At 48.0% G+C, this 17,448-nt stretch overlaps 1 protein-coding gene across 3 annotated transcripts in view; it reads left to right on the top strand.

The window, feature by feature from the left end:
• Dcr-1 (Endoribonuclease Dcr-1) overlaps positions 1–17,448 on the top strand; it is a 54,011-nt gene that overhangs the window by 33,438 nt on the left and 3,125 nt on the right. For all 3 annotated transcript variants that reach the window (XM_089558474.1, XM_089558475.1, XM_089558476.1), the window contains 9 exons: positions 358–509; positions 2,181–2,360; positions 3,994–4,210; positions 4,649–4,800; positions 5,540–5,664; positions 6,875–7,135; positions 10,992–11,274; positions 12,741–14,810; positions 16,081–16,246. In XM_089558474.1, coding sequence (XP_089414600.1) covers positions 358–509; positions 2,181–2,360; positions 3,994–4,210; positions 4,649–4,800; positions 5,540–5,664; positions 6,875–7,135; positions 10,992–11,274; positions 12,741–14,810; positions 16,081–16,246 — 3,606 coding nt within the window. The remainder of the gene's footprint in view (positions 1–357; positions 510–2,180; positions 2,361–3,993; positions 4,211–4,648; positions 4,801–5,539; positions 5,665–6,874; positions 7,136–10,991; positions 11,275–12,740; positions 14,811–16,080; positions 16,247–17,448) is intronic.

Genomic DNA, 17,448 nt, shown 5'->3' with positions numbered 1-17,448 from the left:
ACTCTTACTTTGCTGGGTGGCAGGATGTGATGGCAACGTTTCTATGGCTTCAACACTGAAGTGTTTTTTGAAGTTTCAAAAGGTGAATTCAGGACGTGAAGTGAACTTTGCAGTCTAAATCTCCTGTGGTTATCATCAAAGTCATGCTGAGAGTCAATTCTAAGCAGTGGCATTGGATCGAGTGGCCTGTCCTGCTGAGTATCTAGAAACTTGATGTGCATTACACAGGTCAGTGAAGAGAAGAAGGAATGCAGCTGCTAGAGCTGTAATGGTAGCATGGCAGTTATGTTGGGTGTAGCTAAGCTGGTGTTAAGCTCACAGCTGCAAATATCTCGTTCTCCCCCACCTGCCTTCCAGGTGAACTGGACGACAATCTGGTGCCCCAGGGTAAGGAGGCCATGAGGCTGGCACTCGACCAGGGCACGGCGAACCGGTTTCCGGAGGAAGACATTCAGCCGGGTGGGCCTAGACCCGGCACTACCAAGCGGCGCCAGTACTACGACAAGAGGGTCAGTGATGCCTCAATTTGGGTTTTCATTTTGCCACTCTTGTACTTGTCCTGTGTTGTTGGTATTGATATTATGGGAAGTTTGTGCCTGGCTGCCCAGCAAACATCGTGCATCGTTTTCCTGTGTGCATTTCTGTTACCACTACTTTTCCCAAGCAATTCTTTTGCAGAGTGTTCGGGAATTTTTTGCTTATTTCATATGGCATGTTTGAGGGAAGGATGAATGCACACACTGTTTGTGATTCTGGGAATATAAATTTTTCTAATATGTTGCCCATGTAATGAATGCATTCCCTTAACTCTTTTCAGTTCTTTGGGGAGAAAGGTGCTTTATGCAAGTTATATCGATGACACACTGGTATGATATCAGCATATATTATTCTGCCATGATGATGGTTGTTCCACCATATAGACCGGTTTTCTTTGTTGCAGAGTAAACGTGCTGCATATCGCCCCAATGTGTGCATGGTACAGCCTTGGTCAAAAGTCTTCAGGCCACCGTGCTTGCTTCAGTGCCACGTAGTTGAGCAGCTACAGTGCACCTGAAGTTCAAGATCTGGGCAAAAGTAGGGAAGCTCTTGTCCTCACTCATCTGGGCTATTTGAGTTTCAAGGGTGCCGTAACTGTCCGAAGTAAAACCCTACCCAGTGGGCACTGGCACTCCTTCGGACGTCCTGTGGATGTCCCGTACGTCTGGCAGTATGTCCATGGGAGTTTTAATGTCCACTGGCTATGGCCTGAAGACTTTTCACCAAGGGTGTGGCTCAATTCTAGTGGCATCTGTTATGTACGATGTCTGTGGTAGCAGGTCATTCATTTGCAGTTGTCTTTGCCGACTGTTGTCTTTAGTCAAATGTAGCATGACTACTATTATAACACAAGGGTTGCTCTTACCGGTAGCAAACGAGAAATAATTGTTCAGTTATTGGGCATTATTGATTCAGTTATAACTCGAGGGGTCAACATTTACATCTATGGTCAATCAAAGAACTCTCGTTTGTGGGGTTGGAAATGGGGGAGATAAACACGTTCTCCCCGTTTAAGCGCGGCTGACACAGTTCAAAACCGCGCGGACCCCACCCCGTGGTCGCGTACGCTACCGAGCGCTCGCCGACCACGGCGGGCCTTGCTCGTTATGAACAAAGGAACGACGCACTGGCTGACACAAACAAGGCATTTATTGCTATAACAACAATAACGCCAGCTAGCAACAAAATACACTGAGGAATCGAGGATGTCCGACTCACCAGCACGGTTACGAGCGAACGTTCGCCCACGCTAGGGCAAAGGGATAAGCTCCGAGGCCGGACGGGACGGGGTGGCGGGAGCAAGTTCTGACCACGAGGCGCCCGCGGCGAAGAGCGGAGCTTTGCGCGTGAACGTCCACACGCTATCCGGGACCCAGGGAGAAGAGAGCAGCTATCCCTAGCGCGCGCGCAGCAAAACGCCATCCGTGGCGCTGGTGTCGCTGCGACGCGAGCGCCCTCCCCTGTTAGTTAGAAGTAACCCCACTAAAGGGAGTGCGTTGCGGGGAAGCTAACCACAGGGAACTAGTGAGTTGAGGGAAAGCGAACGCAGGGGACGAAGGCGTCCCCACACGTTACATTCGAGTAAATATGGTAGCGTGCCTTCAGGTGTTGTTTGCGCTCTTGATTTGTTGTTTGTCGGCCAGGTGTCGGAGGTGCTGAGGAGCCAGCGGGTGGGCGAGGGCAACGAGTGCCACCTGTACGCCTTCAACATGAAGCTGACCTGCCCCATTCCCGAGGAGCAGAACACGCGGGGCCGCAAGATCCACGACCCCGCCGACACGGCTCGCGGCTTCGGCCTGGTCACCTCCCGGCGGATCCCACTCGTACGTTGGGCACCCTTTGGCATGCTCCGCCACTTTTACATGTTGGTTGTTCGACGTGCCTCGACCGAATCCACTGGTGCCTGGTTTACAGAAAGCGGAACTGAAACCACGAAACAAACAAAAAAATGCAAAGAAAAATGCTGAGAAAAAGATATGGCAATAATATTTGGAAGTGCTGCATTGGGTTTTAAGGCTAGCAGTGACATTTCTGTCATTTTAAACGAAAAATACAGCAGCTGAAATTCTGATATTATTATTTCTGTAAAGTAGTGGTATTAAGTACAGATCACCGCAAAAGTTCGGCACGCAGAAATTGGGAGAAGCTTAATCTCCTGACAGTTGCATGAGAGCACGAACTGTAGAGATTGTTCTGCACTTCCCAGCATGACCCCTGAGTGGCACATTCTCAGTGTTATGCCATGCTTCCAAAAAAATCAAGAAATTAAGTTTGTTTGTTTGTTTTGTAACGGGAGCTTAGGTCAGCGTTTAGGCAGCGGCGAAATTCAGTCCCTCAGGGTCTGCAGGCTCTCGCTCTGAGTGATGGCAGTGCGGCTAGGCTAATGTCCTTCTTCTTCACAGTTTGTTTGTTTTCCATGCTCCAAAAACTTTTGTGAGCACTTGTAGTACCTTCAAAATGCAGTCAAACCTCCTTATAACAAGTTATTGGCTGTACGAACTGTTCCTAAATATTTTAACAGACACATGTGTTTCATACTTTGTTTATTGAACGCGGTTTGCCATAAAACAGATAGTATGTCAAACTGCCAAGCACCCAGCTGTGCCCATTTGGATGGCAGGCAGCAGGCTTTGCCTCACTACACGGGTGGCTGGTGGTGGTGCGGTAAGCGTTCGTGTCATGGTTCACACTTTTTATCTTGCGTTTACCAACAGTGACATGGAAGATGTAGCAGTGAGAACAGCTGGTAGCTGGGTGGACTGCACCCGTTTGCTCCTGACGCACTTGTCGATAGTGCCACAAAGCCGGTGACGCGCTGGCGTCGACTGTCACGGAGAAGAGGTGGTGAAAACGGCGATAGCTTTCTTCTTGGCGTCCGATTTTTTACACGACGCTGCTGTAATGCAAGGAAGTCACCATGCTGGCTTTTGACGTTCCGCCGCCGCGTGTTGCGATGCTGTGCGGGGAAGTTAACGGGCGTTTGCCTCTCGGTTTTTTGCAGCTTCCGCAGTCACCGTGAGTGGCTTCGAAACGGTGCTAAAACTACGGCAAAGGTCTCTCCCAGTTGCCGTTTCTTCGTTGACTAAATTTCGCTTCTGTAGCTTAAGTTTGCGGCGAAATCGTATGTTACGAATTTTGTCTATATTGAACCATTTTACTATTTTTTACCTGTTCATTATGACAAGGTTTAACTGTAGTTTCTTTTTGTCCAAACAAATATATGTGCATTTGTTCGCATGCATTCATGTTATAGAAGAAGTCTGAGCATTCGTAATTAGTGAAACTACTCTGGCTTTCATGTAGAGGAAAATGCATGCAAAAACAAAAGTTTTGTCATTTTGGTCTGTTGCACCTTGGGCCCCAAGCGTCAATAAGTTCCTTGGCTTGTGAATATTTTGGAGGGGGGGGGGGGGATTGACATGTGCAATTCATTTGTCCTCGCTGTCTGTGTTGCAGATCTGCAGCTTCCCGGTGTTCACGCGTTCAGGCGAGGTGACGGTGGAGCTGGAGCACGTCAGCTCCGACATTGGTCCGCTGAGTGGCCGGCAGGTGCGTGACCTGACCACCTTCCACCGCTACACCTTCACCAATGTGCTGCGGCTCGAGAAGTACCCCATGACCTTCAACCCCGAGGGGGACGCCTGCTCCTTCCTGGTGGTGCCCATCAACGCTGGTGGGTGTTATAGTTGTAGTGGGTTTGTAGTCCTCATGCGCTGAATATCTGGGAATCTGATCTTTGTGTCATCAGAAACCGTGTTTTGTGAATCTCTCGATTCAATGGACGTATTGTGGTTCTCTGTGCATTAGGCCCTCACACTGGCCATGTGCCGGAGCATACGCACGTAAGCTGGAGCCAGCCTGCATGGTGTGAGATGTGAGCTTCGGCGCTTTCCCACCGTACGAGGGAGAATTAAAAAAAAAAGGCGGGAGCCGGAAGTTAATTCGATTTAATTAGGGAAATCGGCCACACAGGGCAATAAGTCGCAGTTTCTAAGAATGCTCGGAACGTATACATTGAGTTCCCGCGGCAAAAAGACGAGTTCAGATTCCTCTTCAGTGCACCTTTAATGTTTTTAAAGCATTGCCTGCTGTCAATCTGTTTTCTGCTCAGTAAAGGGAACCGAAGACCAGCCGACCACTGCGTCCATCGACTGGCAGTTTGTGCAGCGCATTTGTGAAGAGGAGCACTTCACGCCCCGCCGTGTCCCTGAGGAAGAGCGCGAGCTGTTTGTCTTCAAGGAAGAAGACTACCTCGACACTGTGGTCAGTTTGTGAACCTCTCCCTCTTAAAACTGGAAGCAGCAAACTGATTGGTTATATTTATGGTCGTGTTATGTTTGTGTAAATATGGTAAGTGTGCACCGTGTTGTCTTTTATACTGAAGGCTTTGTGTACTTGGCTAAACACCTGTTGTGGTTTAGTTGGATGTAGTGGAGTCTTGTTTACACATTAAAGTTATACGCAAGCTAAGAGAGGTAAGCCTACAGTAGAAGTCAGTGGTTTTGGTTTCTGTATAACGAATGGGATTTCATGTGTCCCATAGCAGAAGATGGGTTGCCCCAGTCTTATATAGAAAATGTACGGTAAACCATTGTTAACTGAAACTTGCCTAGTATCTCGAAATACCAAGTCGCCTGAATGTCAGTCTTGTGGCAGACTTTAGTGCTACCATTGTTTGTCGCCGGTTACCTCAAAGGTTTCAAGATCTAGCCTGTCCTGTGAAAACTTGAAGACAGGGCCCATCAGCCAGTGATTTGTGCAGCGTAGTGGTCATGCTGCAACCCAACAAGCAAGCCTGCTTAAGTCTGCGCTTAGTGGATCCACTAGCAATGACAGTTGAGCCGCACTTTTTTGGCAATTTTTCAGAGACAAGCGTTGCCGGTTCTTGCCCACACACCATTCTCTCTTCAGCTGTAGTATTAAAAGGTGTCGCTGCTTTTGAGGGGTTATTTGTGACGTCCTTGCTCCTCAAGTGCATGCCTTTCTTGGGAACCCTTTGCAGGTGACTCCCTGGTACCGCAACCTGGACAAGCCCCAGTTCTTCTACGTGGCTGAGATCTGCCACGACCTGAACCCCCTGAGCGACTTCCCCGATGCGGGCTTTGACACATTTGATGCGTACTACAGGCAAGGCTTCTCCACCACATCATCTCATTCTCTCTGACACGAGTCTCGCTTGATTTTGCCCTGTTTAGTTTTTTTTTTCTTCACAATTCGAGCCTAAGTGCATTGATGTTGGACAAGATACCAAGGTAATACTAATGTTAATAAACTGAGAGACTGATGCCCCGAGATTGCAGATATGCTATTTTTACCAAGAACAACTCTTAGATAAGCCAGGAAAGTAAGTAAAACCTCCAGAAATGTGCGTCATTTCTCGTGGATTCTGGTAATGGCGCAATTTCAAGTGAATTTTTCCTGGTTCACGAGTGGTTCATTGGTTTTAAATGCAACATTATTTTGATGGTATGAAAACATCATGGCAAGTGCTGCCAAGCTACCGAGTCCTGGTTGCATTGCTTGCCTGCTTTTCACTGTTAAACGTGGATTTTGTAGCCTAGTTCTCGACATTACTCTGAAAAAGTGCAGGTTGTGACTACGCCACTTGTGACTTTGCCAGCTGACGAATTTGGCCATGCAAGTCTTCTTCTGTAGCCTTCTTGTATAAGTTTCATCATCTTTTTGCATACCCCTGTTTGGCCTCTCATTTCAAGCGCTTAATGGTGCCTGTTCATGATTGCAACATCATGTTGTGCGCTCCCTCATTACAGTGCCTAGGAGATGATAAAAGGACCTGCCACAGTGTAGTGGTTAAGGTGTTCGCCTAATGAGCCGTAGGACCTCGGTTCAGTGCTGACTGTTGCGGTCGTGTTGCAATGGAGGCAAAGCGCAAAAGGCACCCATGTGCTGTGCAGTGCCAGTGCATGTTAAAAAAAAAAAAAGGTTTTTGTAACAATCCGGAACCCTCCACTGCGGTGTCCTTCATAGACTATGTATATTGCTTTGGGACGTTAAAACCCCGCAATTCACAATTCAGCTGAGCTGATAAAAGGAAAACTACAGGGTGGCTGATGGAAGAATCGGGTGGACGTTTCAATGGAAAGTATGTTGGCCAGTGGAGTCTTCAAAGGGGATGACATCTTCCCACTGTATCAGCCAGGGCAGTGGCAGTGGAAAGTATGGAAAGTTTTGATGCGTGCGACCCCGTGTGGCTTGAAATTGTATTTTGCGTTATCAGTTCAGCTGCCGCATCAGTTGCAGCAAGTCTTTCCAGTCTCCTAGTTTGACGGGTACCTGACAGTAGTAACCCCTCCCCCACCTCGTGGTGCCCACGCAGGGAGAAGTACCAGATCCGGGTGGTGGATGGGCGGCAGCCACTGCTGGATGTGGACCACACGTCGGCACGGCTGAACCTGCTGACCCCGCGCTATGTCAACCGCAAGGGCGTCACGCTGCCCACCAGCTCGGAGCAGACCAAGCGGGCCAAGCGGGAGAGCCTGCAGCAGAAGCAGATCCTGGTGCCCGAGCTCTGCTCGGTGCACCCCTTCCCAGCCTCCCTGTGGCGCAAGGCCGTCTGCCTGCCCTGCATCCTCTACCGGTGAGCCAGCTCTGCACATCTTCCTCATCGTTTTGTGGTCACTCGCAGAATCCTCACGCGCGTCAATGACGTCCTGGTTGAAATCAAGGGGAAGAAATGAGCTGGGGCAGGGCACGTAATGCGAAGGCACGATAACCGCTGGTCCTTAAAGGTGCACTGAAGAGAAATCTGAACTCGTCTTTTTGCCACGGGAACTCAATCTGCACGTTCCGAGCATTCTTAGAAACTGCGACTTATTGCCCTGTGTGGCTGATTTCCCTAATTAAATCGAATTAACGTCCGGCTCCCGCCTTTTTTTTTTAATTCTCCCTCGTACGGTGGGCGGAGTCGACCAACGCGTGGAGTGCCTTTCAGCCAGTCCCGCGGCGGCTTGCCACTCTGCCATCGGCGGAGTAATATGTAGTAGTCCCTAGTAGCAAATAGTCCGCGCGTATTTTTATTTCTGCGGGCTTATTTTGCGGCTATATTATCCGCGAATGAAACTATTTATTCACGGAAACCTAAAAAACGAAATAAAGCGAAAGCAAAGCCTCCACGGGACTGGGTGAAAGGCGCTCCACGCGTTGGTCGACTCCGCCCACCGTACGGGAGAGAATTAAAAAAAAAAGGCGGGAGCCGGACATTCATTCGATTTAATTAGGAAAATCAGCCACACAGGGCAATAAATCGCAGTTTCTAAGAATGCTCAGAACGTGTAGATGGAGTTTCCGCGGCAAAAAGACGAGTTCAGATTCCTCTTCAGTGCACCTTTAAGGGGGGACACTGGTCTTGAAAAAAAAAATTTTATTAATGAAGTCACACTTAAGAAATCTTCAGGGCACATGTATTTCTGAGTGCCAATTCTAAATATGTCATTTAATTTCATGAAAAACAATTCCTTGAGCACTTAAGCACATTTTATGCAAGTATTTTGCGAAGAGTTCTGAAGAAAATTTGCTGCGGGAAACTCGCTGGAATGTATGCCATTGGGTTCTCTTGACACCAAGGAATGCAATAAGGGTAAAATTACCATCCTGGCTGTCATAGAGCCTGAGTTATAGAGTTTTTAAGTTGTCGCTTCAGAAATGAGAAGAAAAGTGTGCATTCCTGTTTCTGAGTGGCAGCTTCAGTACCCTATAACTCAAGTTCTATGATAGCAGGATGATAATTTTACCCTTATTGCATTCCTTGGTATCAAAAGAACCCAATGGCATACATTTCAGTGAGTTTCCCGCAGCAAATTTTCTTCAAAACTCTTTGCAAAATACTTGCATCAAAATTGCATAAGTGCTCAAGGAATTGTTTGACATGAAATTAAATGAGATATCTAGAATAAGCACACAAAAATACATGTGCCTTGAAAATTTCATAACTATGACTAGATTAATAAAATTTTCTTTTCAAGACCAGGCTCCCCCTTAAGGGGGGAAGAGGGTCTTAGAAATAAATATTTATTAATGAAGTCACAACTATTTCAAATATGTAATTTAAGGGGGGACACTGGTCTTGAAGAGAAAATTTTATTAATTTAGTCATAGTTATGAAATTTTCAGGGCACATGTATTTTTGTGCGCTGATTCTAGATATGTCATTTAATTTCATGTAAAACAATTCCTTGAGCACTTATGCACTTTTTATGCAAGTATTTTGCGGAGAGTTTTGAAGAAAATTTGCTACAGGAAACTCGCTGAAATGTATGCCACTGGGTTCTCTTGACACCAAGGAATACAATAAGGGTAAAATTATCATCCTGGCTATCATAGAACTTGAGCTATAGGGTACTGAAGCTGCCACTTCAGAAACAGGAATACACACTTTCCTTCTTATTTCTGAAGCGACAACTTCAAAACTCTATAACTTAAGTTCTATGATAGGCAGGAAGACAATTTCACCCTTATTGTATTCCTTGGTGTCAAGAGAACCCAATGGCATACATTTCAGCGAGTTTCCCGCAGCAAATTTTCTTCAAAACTCTCCGCAAAATACTTGCATAAAGAGTGCATAAGTGCGCAAGGAATTGTTTTACATGAAATTAAGTGACATATTTAGAATCAGCACACGAAAATACATATTCCCTGAAGATTTCGTAACTGTGACTTCATTAATAAAAATTTTTTTTTTCAAGACCAGTGTCCCCCCTTAATTTTATGTGCAACAAGTCCTTGTGCACTTATGCAATATATGTTAGGTAACTTTTGCCGAGAGTTTGAAAGAAATTCTGCTGCAGGAAACTTGTTAGACTGCATGCCATTGGTTTCTCTTGACATCAAGCTATGCTATAAGGGCAAGATTATCATCCTGCCTGTTATAGAAGGAGAGGTATAGGATATTGAAATCATCAGTTTCTTCCCATTTGTGAAGTGGCAAATTCAAAACCCTGTAACTCAACTTCTATGATAGGCACGATAATAATTTTGCCCTTGTTGCGCAGTTTGATGTCAAGACAAGCCAATGGCATGCGTCCTAGCAAGTTGCCTGCAGCAAAATTTATTGAAAGCTCTCGGCAAAAAGTTACATAACATATTATATTAGTGCACAAGGACTTGTTTTGCATAAAATTAAATTACATATTTGGAATCAGCACGCGATAATACGTTTCCTGAAGATTCCATTATTGTGACTTTATTAACAAAACTTCTTTTTCTGAGACCACCTTCCCCCTTTAAGGGTAATGGAGTGGATTCCAAGAGAAGGCAAGCGTAGCAGGGGACGGCAGAAAGTTAGGTGGGCGGATGAGATCAAGAAGTTTGCGGGGATACGGTGGCCGCAACTGGCAAAGGACAGGGTTAATTGGAGAGGCAGGGGAAGAGGCCTTTGCCCTGCAGCGGGTGTAGTCAGGCTGATGATGATGATAGAATCCTCGTCCCAGTGTGGACATAGCATAGCCTCCTAGAAGGTTTAGGCACCTTCTGCGTAGTGAAGTTGTAGGTTGAAGATTTGGTATACTCTCTACGTATGGAAGGTGCTGCTGGAAGATATTCGTGCATTGTATGCAGGGAGAATGTTGGTTGCGTTTGAAGATATTGAAGATCAGGCCGCAGTATACACGTGGAAGATATGGGTTGGAGAGTAGGACACTTTCTCCCAAAAAAAGCGGTACTATATTGAAGGTGGAGGCTCTTAGACAGGGAACTGGGGGGGGGGGGGGGGGACGGTTTAAAACGTTGTGTTGTGTTGGGTTTAGTGGTGCATAAGCATCTAAGGCTGTCATATGCCAAGCTTAGGTTTAAAATGTAGGTTGCCTTTACATGAAGTGTCGGCTGATGATGTCAGGCAGCTTCTGTGTAAGGAAGATGTAATTTTTTTTTTTTTTTTCTAGACGAGTTGATCATCAGTGGAAGATCCGAGAGATTAAGTGTTGCACAGATGTTTATAAAACCTCGTTCTTTCCACGGACGATCAGTGAGTGGAACAGGCTACCAGCCGGCTTCCCTGAGTGCTGCACGGAAGGTCAATTCCGCGCATTTTTATCTGATGTGTGACGTGGCACGCAGTTGTCTTGCGCATGTCTTTTTCATTTCATTAGTGTTATTTTATTTGTGGAGCGTGGTTGTCTTCCTTCAGTGCATGCTTTTCCTCATCTATTAGTTGTGCGATTGTATTTCTGTTATCATGTGTACTTTCGGCCAAATGAGCAGAAGTTACTTTGTCCCCCCCCTTGCAATAATGCCCTTGGACGCTGCAGGTATCTGTAATAAATAAATAAATAAAAAGACATCAACTTACACTGAAGATGTTAGGCACCCTCTCCATTGGGAGATGTATGGGGTGAAGTCACTGGGTACAGTGGAAATGTAGGCCACCTTCTACAAGGGGGAATGTAGATCGAAGGTGTGTGCCTGTTGCAAGGGGACCAATCGCTCCTCTGTGTGCGCAGGATGAACTCGCTGCTCCTGGCTGAGCAGCTGCGAGTGATGGTGGCCCGGGAGGTGCGCGTGGGGCGGCTGGAGCTGCCCGAGGGCTTCAAGTGGCCCACGCTGGACTTTGGCTGGACCCTGGCCGATGTGCTGCACAAGGCCCAGGAAGCCGCCAAGGCCGAGGAGGAGCGTGCCGCTGAGCTCATGGAGCGCACGGGCATCCAGCCCGTGCGCATCTCACCACCACCAACAATGACGAGCGCATGGCACAGCACACCTTACCAGCCGCCGCCATACCAGCAGGTGTGTGGGTGGTCTCTGAAGGTCACGAAATGCCTCCGGAGCGAGCGTTTTGTGCAGATTGGATTCGCAGACCTGTTGGTTTGCTCTTGCACCCATCCCACGTTTGAGATTGGGGCCCAGTCGGCAGGGTTACCAGGTTTCAACCAACATCTTTCGCAGAATCTCCTAGTACTTGCAGACAAATTGTATAAAGTACAAAAACGAGTGGTGCGTCTTATTGCCAATCAACCGTACGACGCCCATACTGCACCCCTTTTGACGTCATTAAATCTTAAACCTGTAACTGCATTATATGAAGATACGCTGTTAAAACGATACCAAACATCAACTAAACACAATGACACATCCCTTCAATGTCTTTCAGGTTTGAGTGCAAAAGAACATGTGCGTTCTTTGCGAGTGAACGTACCCTGGCAGGTGCCAAGAGCCCGCACTAATTATGGACATCAAATGTTGTCGCACAAACTACCAACCCTGTTAAATTCCCGCGCTTTACCTATTGTATAAGTACCTCCAAATGCTTCTCATTATAGGCTTAGTGTTAGCCTCTATAATTGCTGGTTGTTCTGTCAGTTAGAATGATCTGCATTTATTGTCTGTGCGTTCTCATGGTGCAATGTAATTTGTTAAGCTGTAATGCTGTATGCCCTGTAATGGAGCGCGGACCTCGTCAATATGGCTTTTTGTCTGCGTGTCCTCAGTACTCATAATACTGAAATAAACTTCAATTCAATTCAATTCTTGCAGGCACTGCTAAGTGTTTGTGGTATCTCATGCAATCTACGCATAGCTTCACTCACTTACAGTCCGTTCGCAGCTGTCGGGTAAAGCCTGTGCTGCCTTGCTCCTCCCCAAGGTTTTCGCTGCTCTGGCCTGCGTGTTTCACCACTCGTCACCTGATAAAAAAAGCTAAGAAAGCTCACACCACTAGTTGAGCCAGTAATCATGCTGTTGGCATCTTGGTTTTAGGTCCAGGTTCTGTTCACTGAGCCATGGATTCGTTAGAGCTGACATGCTTTTGGAAGGGCTAATAATTAGTATACAATAATTATTTTAATTATTGTATCCCTGTCGCACAGGCAAGTTCAGTGCCTCTTTCACGAAGTATGCTTCCCTTGAACTAATGTCACTTTCAGTGTGCACTGTCATACGCAAAAAGAAGTGTCATTTGGAAATGATGTCTTCACAATGGATGTTTTAGCACTCTGTGGAAATTTACTTTGTTTTCGCACAAATACTTCGAGAATACAATACTGCTGGCACGCATTACATTTCTTGCCCCTCCTATGAAACGGGTGTCTGCCCTTGCGGTCTTACGTGCTATATTGAGCTGCAGTGAAGAATTCATCCAGTAATGCCACCCTACGAATTATCAGTGCACGCAGTTTTTATTCCAGTACTTATTCGCGAAAGCCAGGGCTCTGTAAGTGTTTCCATCCGAATCACCATGAGTCTCTTGTTTGCAGGAACTTGTCATCGACACGTTTGACCCCAGCAAAGTTCAGATCCCTGACGACGACCAGCTTGCCGATGCCGAAGTGAGTGCGTTGAACCTCGGTGGACCCAAAGGTCCAAACTTTGACTGGAAACCACTGCCCAAGCTTCCTGGAGAGCCCACACCCGTGCCCCGAATCCGCTACGGATCTCCGAGCAACTTCGAAGCCGAGGGCTGGGACTCGGAGTGGGACACGGACATGGAAGACAGCTCGTTCGTCACCTTGGACATGCCGGGGCTGGGCTACATCTCTGCTCCCGGCATGTTCAACATGCAAGGCCTGTCGCTGGACTTGGCCTCGTGCCGCGACGATGACATCTGGGACAGCTTTGACGAGGACGAGGAAGAGATGGAGATGGAGCTTTCACGGTCTGAGTGGAACCAGTCGCCGTCCGAGGCTGCCATCGACGAAGAGGAGCGGCACGTGCTCAAGATCAGCGATAAACTAGAAGGTGACGAGGAAAAGGGACCGGAGGAGCAGCTTGACTGGCTGTCACACTGCAGCAGAGACCAGCGCTGCAAGTCTGCGGATGACCTTGAGGAAGAGGCGGAGGAGGAACTTCCGAAGGTTGATCTTCACGTCGAGGAAAAAGTTGCCGCAATTAGGGAACAGTGCATCCAGAAGTTGGAAGTGTGGCGGTGCGACGATGCCGAGGTTAAACTCAAGAACAGGAAGAAGATCTACGAAACTTTCCACCGGGTCTCGGAAGCGCTGAGGCTGATTGCGGAGTACGAAGACGACCGGCCCTTGAAGAAGGACGAGCCGTCGGCATCCGTTGTCCGTGATGGCGCTCCAATGGGCGCTGCTCCTCAGGCTCCAGAGGGAAGTGTGCTGCCGTTTGGGGAACTCTTGCCCGACAGGGACTCCGTGGGGAGTGGGGCCGGAGACTCGCCGCAGGTCCGGTTCGACGAGCGGCCGGATCTGAGCAGCCACAGCGGTCCTAGCCCCAGCATCCTGCTGCAGGCACTGACCATGTCCAACGCCAATGACGGTATAAACCTGGAACGCCTGGAGACGGTGGGGGACTCGTTCCTCAAGTACGCCGTGACGGCCCACCTCTACTGCAGCTACCCGAGCGTGCACGAGGGTAAGCTGTCACACCTGCGCAGCCGGCAGATCAGCAACCTCAACCTGTACCGTCTCGGCCGAGCCCGCAACCTGGGCGGGCTCATGGTGGCCACCAAGTTCGAGCCGAGCGACAACTGGCTCCCGCCAGGCTACGTCGTGCCTCCCGGACTGGAGAGGGCCCTGATTGAGTCGGGCCTTCCGGCGGGTCATTGGAACATCGCCGCTCTTACGGGGCTCACTCAAATGGACGAGGCACAAATCCGGCAGACGCTCGCCGAACGTTCCAGCAAGGTCCGCAACCTGGACGAGGTCCTGGCTGACGAGGAGAAACTGGACACCGCGCCCTACGTCCCCTACAACCTCCTGACGCAGCACAGTATTCCCGACAAGAGCATCGCTGATTGTGTAGAAGCGCTGATCGGTGCCTACCTCGTGTCGTGCGGTCCTCACGCGACGCTTCTCTTCATGTCCTGGCTGGGCCTGGATGTTCTTCCCAAGAACTGCACTGCGGATACCCTGGAGGACTTCGGTGTCATGCTTTACGGAACGCTGGAGCCTCCGCTCGTCGTGCCTGATGCTGGACCGCAGCTGGACGAGCTTCTCTCGGGCTATGATGCGTTCGAGACTCGCATCGGTTACCGGTTTCGGGATCGTGCGTACCTCCTTCAGGCCTTCACCCATGCGTCGTATCATTACAACCGACTCACGGACTGTTATCAGCGGCTAGAGTTCTTGGGTGACGCCGTGTTGGACTACCTGATAACCCGCCACCTGTACGACGACCCACAGCGCCACTCACCAGGCACGTTGACCGACCTGCGGTCAGCGCTGGTGAACAACACTTTCTTTGCCTCGCTGGCAGTCAAGTACGACTTCCACCGGTACTTCAAGAACGTCTCTCCCGGCCTCTTCGCCGTCATCCAGAGGTTTGTCGAGATGAAGCGGCAGAATGGTGGCTTCGGATACCACGAGGTAAGTCCCATCTATAGGGCGGTGCTGGCACCTTTTAGGCATGCTGAAAATGTAGTCGAAGGCAAAAGTTAAAGGGATACATGAGCTCGGGGGCGAATTTATCGTAGCGTTGCCTCATGACCCATCCTTCTGGTATTCATGCCAGCAGATTACGCATGAACCGTTATGGTTGCAGGCATTTTTGCTTGCATGGCTTTGATTTTGGCTTTGGCTTCATGGCCGGGCCATGAAGACAAAAACTGTCCGGCAGCGGCGGCATCTGTGTGAACACCTGCCAACCCTGGCAGGTGTTGTTTAGGGGGATTTCCCCATCTCCACCTGCCGTGGTTGGCAGGTGGCAATTGGAGAGAGGGAAATCCCCTCTGCACTTGTAGTGTAGAGGACGGAGGAGCCGGACAAAGAATGACTGAGCAAAAACGAATAAAGAAGCGATTTCGATTAGAAATGAAGTAAGAATAGAATCAGAATTGGAATAGATCAGTGAAAAGTTCTATCGCATTTCCTCCAAAAATTTTTTCCTACACACCTCTCTCGCGTTTACTTTTGGGGTGGACTGTTCGAACACTTTCGCTTTGGAACGTTAAACCCTCGTAAACCATAAACCAAACCTTTGGAGATTCGTTTGTCATTTATTGACGTTTGTTAGCGAATAAAAATAGCAGTAGGTCCGCAGGGATGTTAAAGGGAGATGGGATTGTTCAGTTCAGTTCAGTTCAGTGCATTTATTTCAGTCATGTACAATGGCTGAGGAGAAAGGAAAAAAAGCCGCGCACGCGGCTTGACAAAGCTCCCATCTCCCATAGCGGTTTGGCACGGCGATGACAGACAGCAGTAAAACAATAACAAGGGAATGCATGAAATATAACAAATATGTACAATATCTTCATAACAGATCACCAGAATAGTCTCGGTACTGTTACACACACACAAATGATAGTTTAATCATAGCACATGGATACTTTGTTTATTTTACAGTTGGATATGATTCATTCTTTTGTAAGAACATATTTCTGACAGCGTTATATGAAACAGAAAGAATGGATTGATTAGTGAAAGCGTTTCTATTAAGAAATGTTACAGATTTTACATTTCCAGCTAATGGTTTGATAAATGCCTAGCAGTCTTGAACAGGGTAGATCCATTCTCTATCTGCAAGCGACAGGAACAAATTGTTGTCTCTGCCCACCTGAGGATGCGTGCTAACAGCAGGTGGTCACAGGTGCAAGCACGATCTCTGGATGTAGCAGAGGGTCGGCTTGCTCTACTGCAGGAGTACTACCTGGAGGAAGAGGAGTGCGAAGAAGCCGAGGAGGTGGAAGTGCCCAAGGCCCTGGGCGACATCTTTGAATCGGTGGCTGGTGCCATCTTCCTCGACTCCAACATGTCCCTGGACACAGTCTGGCGCGTCTACTACGCCATGATGAAGCCCGAAATCGGTGCGTGGCCTTCAATCCTTTATACTGTTCTGCAGTCATGCATATTGTACTCTTATCATCATCATCGTCAGCCTGACTACACCCACTGCAGGTCAAAGGCCTCTCCCATGTCTCTCCAATTAACCCTGTCCTTTTCCAGATGCGGCCAGCGTAACCCCGCAGATTTCTTAATCTCATCCGCCCACCTAACTTTCTGTCGCCCCCTGCTACGTTTGCCTTCTCTTGAAATCCGCTCCGTTACCCTTAAGGATCAGCGGTTATCTCACCTTCACGTTACATGCCGTGCCCTAGCCCACTTCTTCCTCTTCAGCGTGTTGTTTTTCAACTCATGGTTCGCTAGACAGGATGGTGCAATAGCCCTGTCAAGCGCTCAGAATAGAGTGCACTTACGTGAGGTATCACTTGCTAAAAACGCACTCTAGCACATCTGAACGCCGCGGTGGTTCAGTGGTTATGGCGCTCAGCTGCTGACCCGAAAGATGTGGGTTCGATACCGTCCGCGGCGGTCGAATTTCAATAGAGGCGAAATCCTACAGTCCCGTGTACTGTGCGATGTCAGTGCACGTTAAAGAACCCCAGGTGGTCGAAATTTCCGGAGCCCTTCACTACAGCGTCCCTCACAGCCTGAGTCGCTTTGGGACGTTAAACCCCCGTAAACCTATACCAACCAACATCTGAACGGCTTAACATCAATACACTCACCGAAGTGCACACTCGGGTTGGAGTGCGTTCACAGAACGCACTTTGAGGACCGAGTACCTGTCTTGATGGCAGTGAAAATATGTAATGTATAACGAAATGCACATGGAAGTTTATTTTGCATGTTACTTATATTTTTTTAGTAAGTATGAAATGATTTTATGCTAGCGACCAACAAAACAACACATCACTAAAGCCATGCTAAAATGCACTGTAGTCCACCTTGTTGTTTGTTGTCTGGATTCTGGATGTGGTAGAAACTTGTCTTGACTTGCTGCACTATTACCATAACACAAATTTAATGCAGCCGTGATCCAAAATTAAGTTACGTTCATTTTTATGTCATCTACTTCTCTAAGCGAGCATAATTATGAAGGTTACACTTACAAATCGCCATTTCGATAAATTTTGTTTTTAGCCATCCGCGATTTACTTATCTAAGAGTGCACTCTGCTTTCCTGTTTTGTACCACATAGTGTAAAGTGCACTTTATTTTGCGCATG

This window comes from Amblyomma mixtum, chromosome 8, assembly GCF_055824585.1.
Source record: "Amblyomma mixtum isolate Tamu chromosome 8, ASM5582458v1, whole genome shotgun sequence".
Classification (NCBI taxonomy): domain Eukaryota; kingdom Metazoa; phylum Arthropoda; class Arachnida; order Ixodida; family Ixodidae; genus Amblyomma; species Amblyomma mixtum.
The sequence above is the reverse complement of the archived record's forward strand: the minus strand, read 5'-3'. Positions and strand labels throughout refer to the sequence as shown.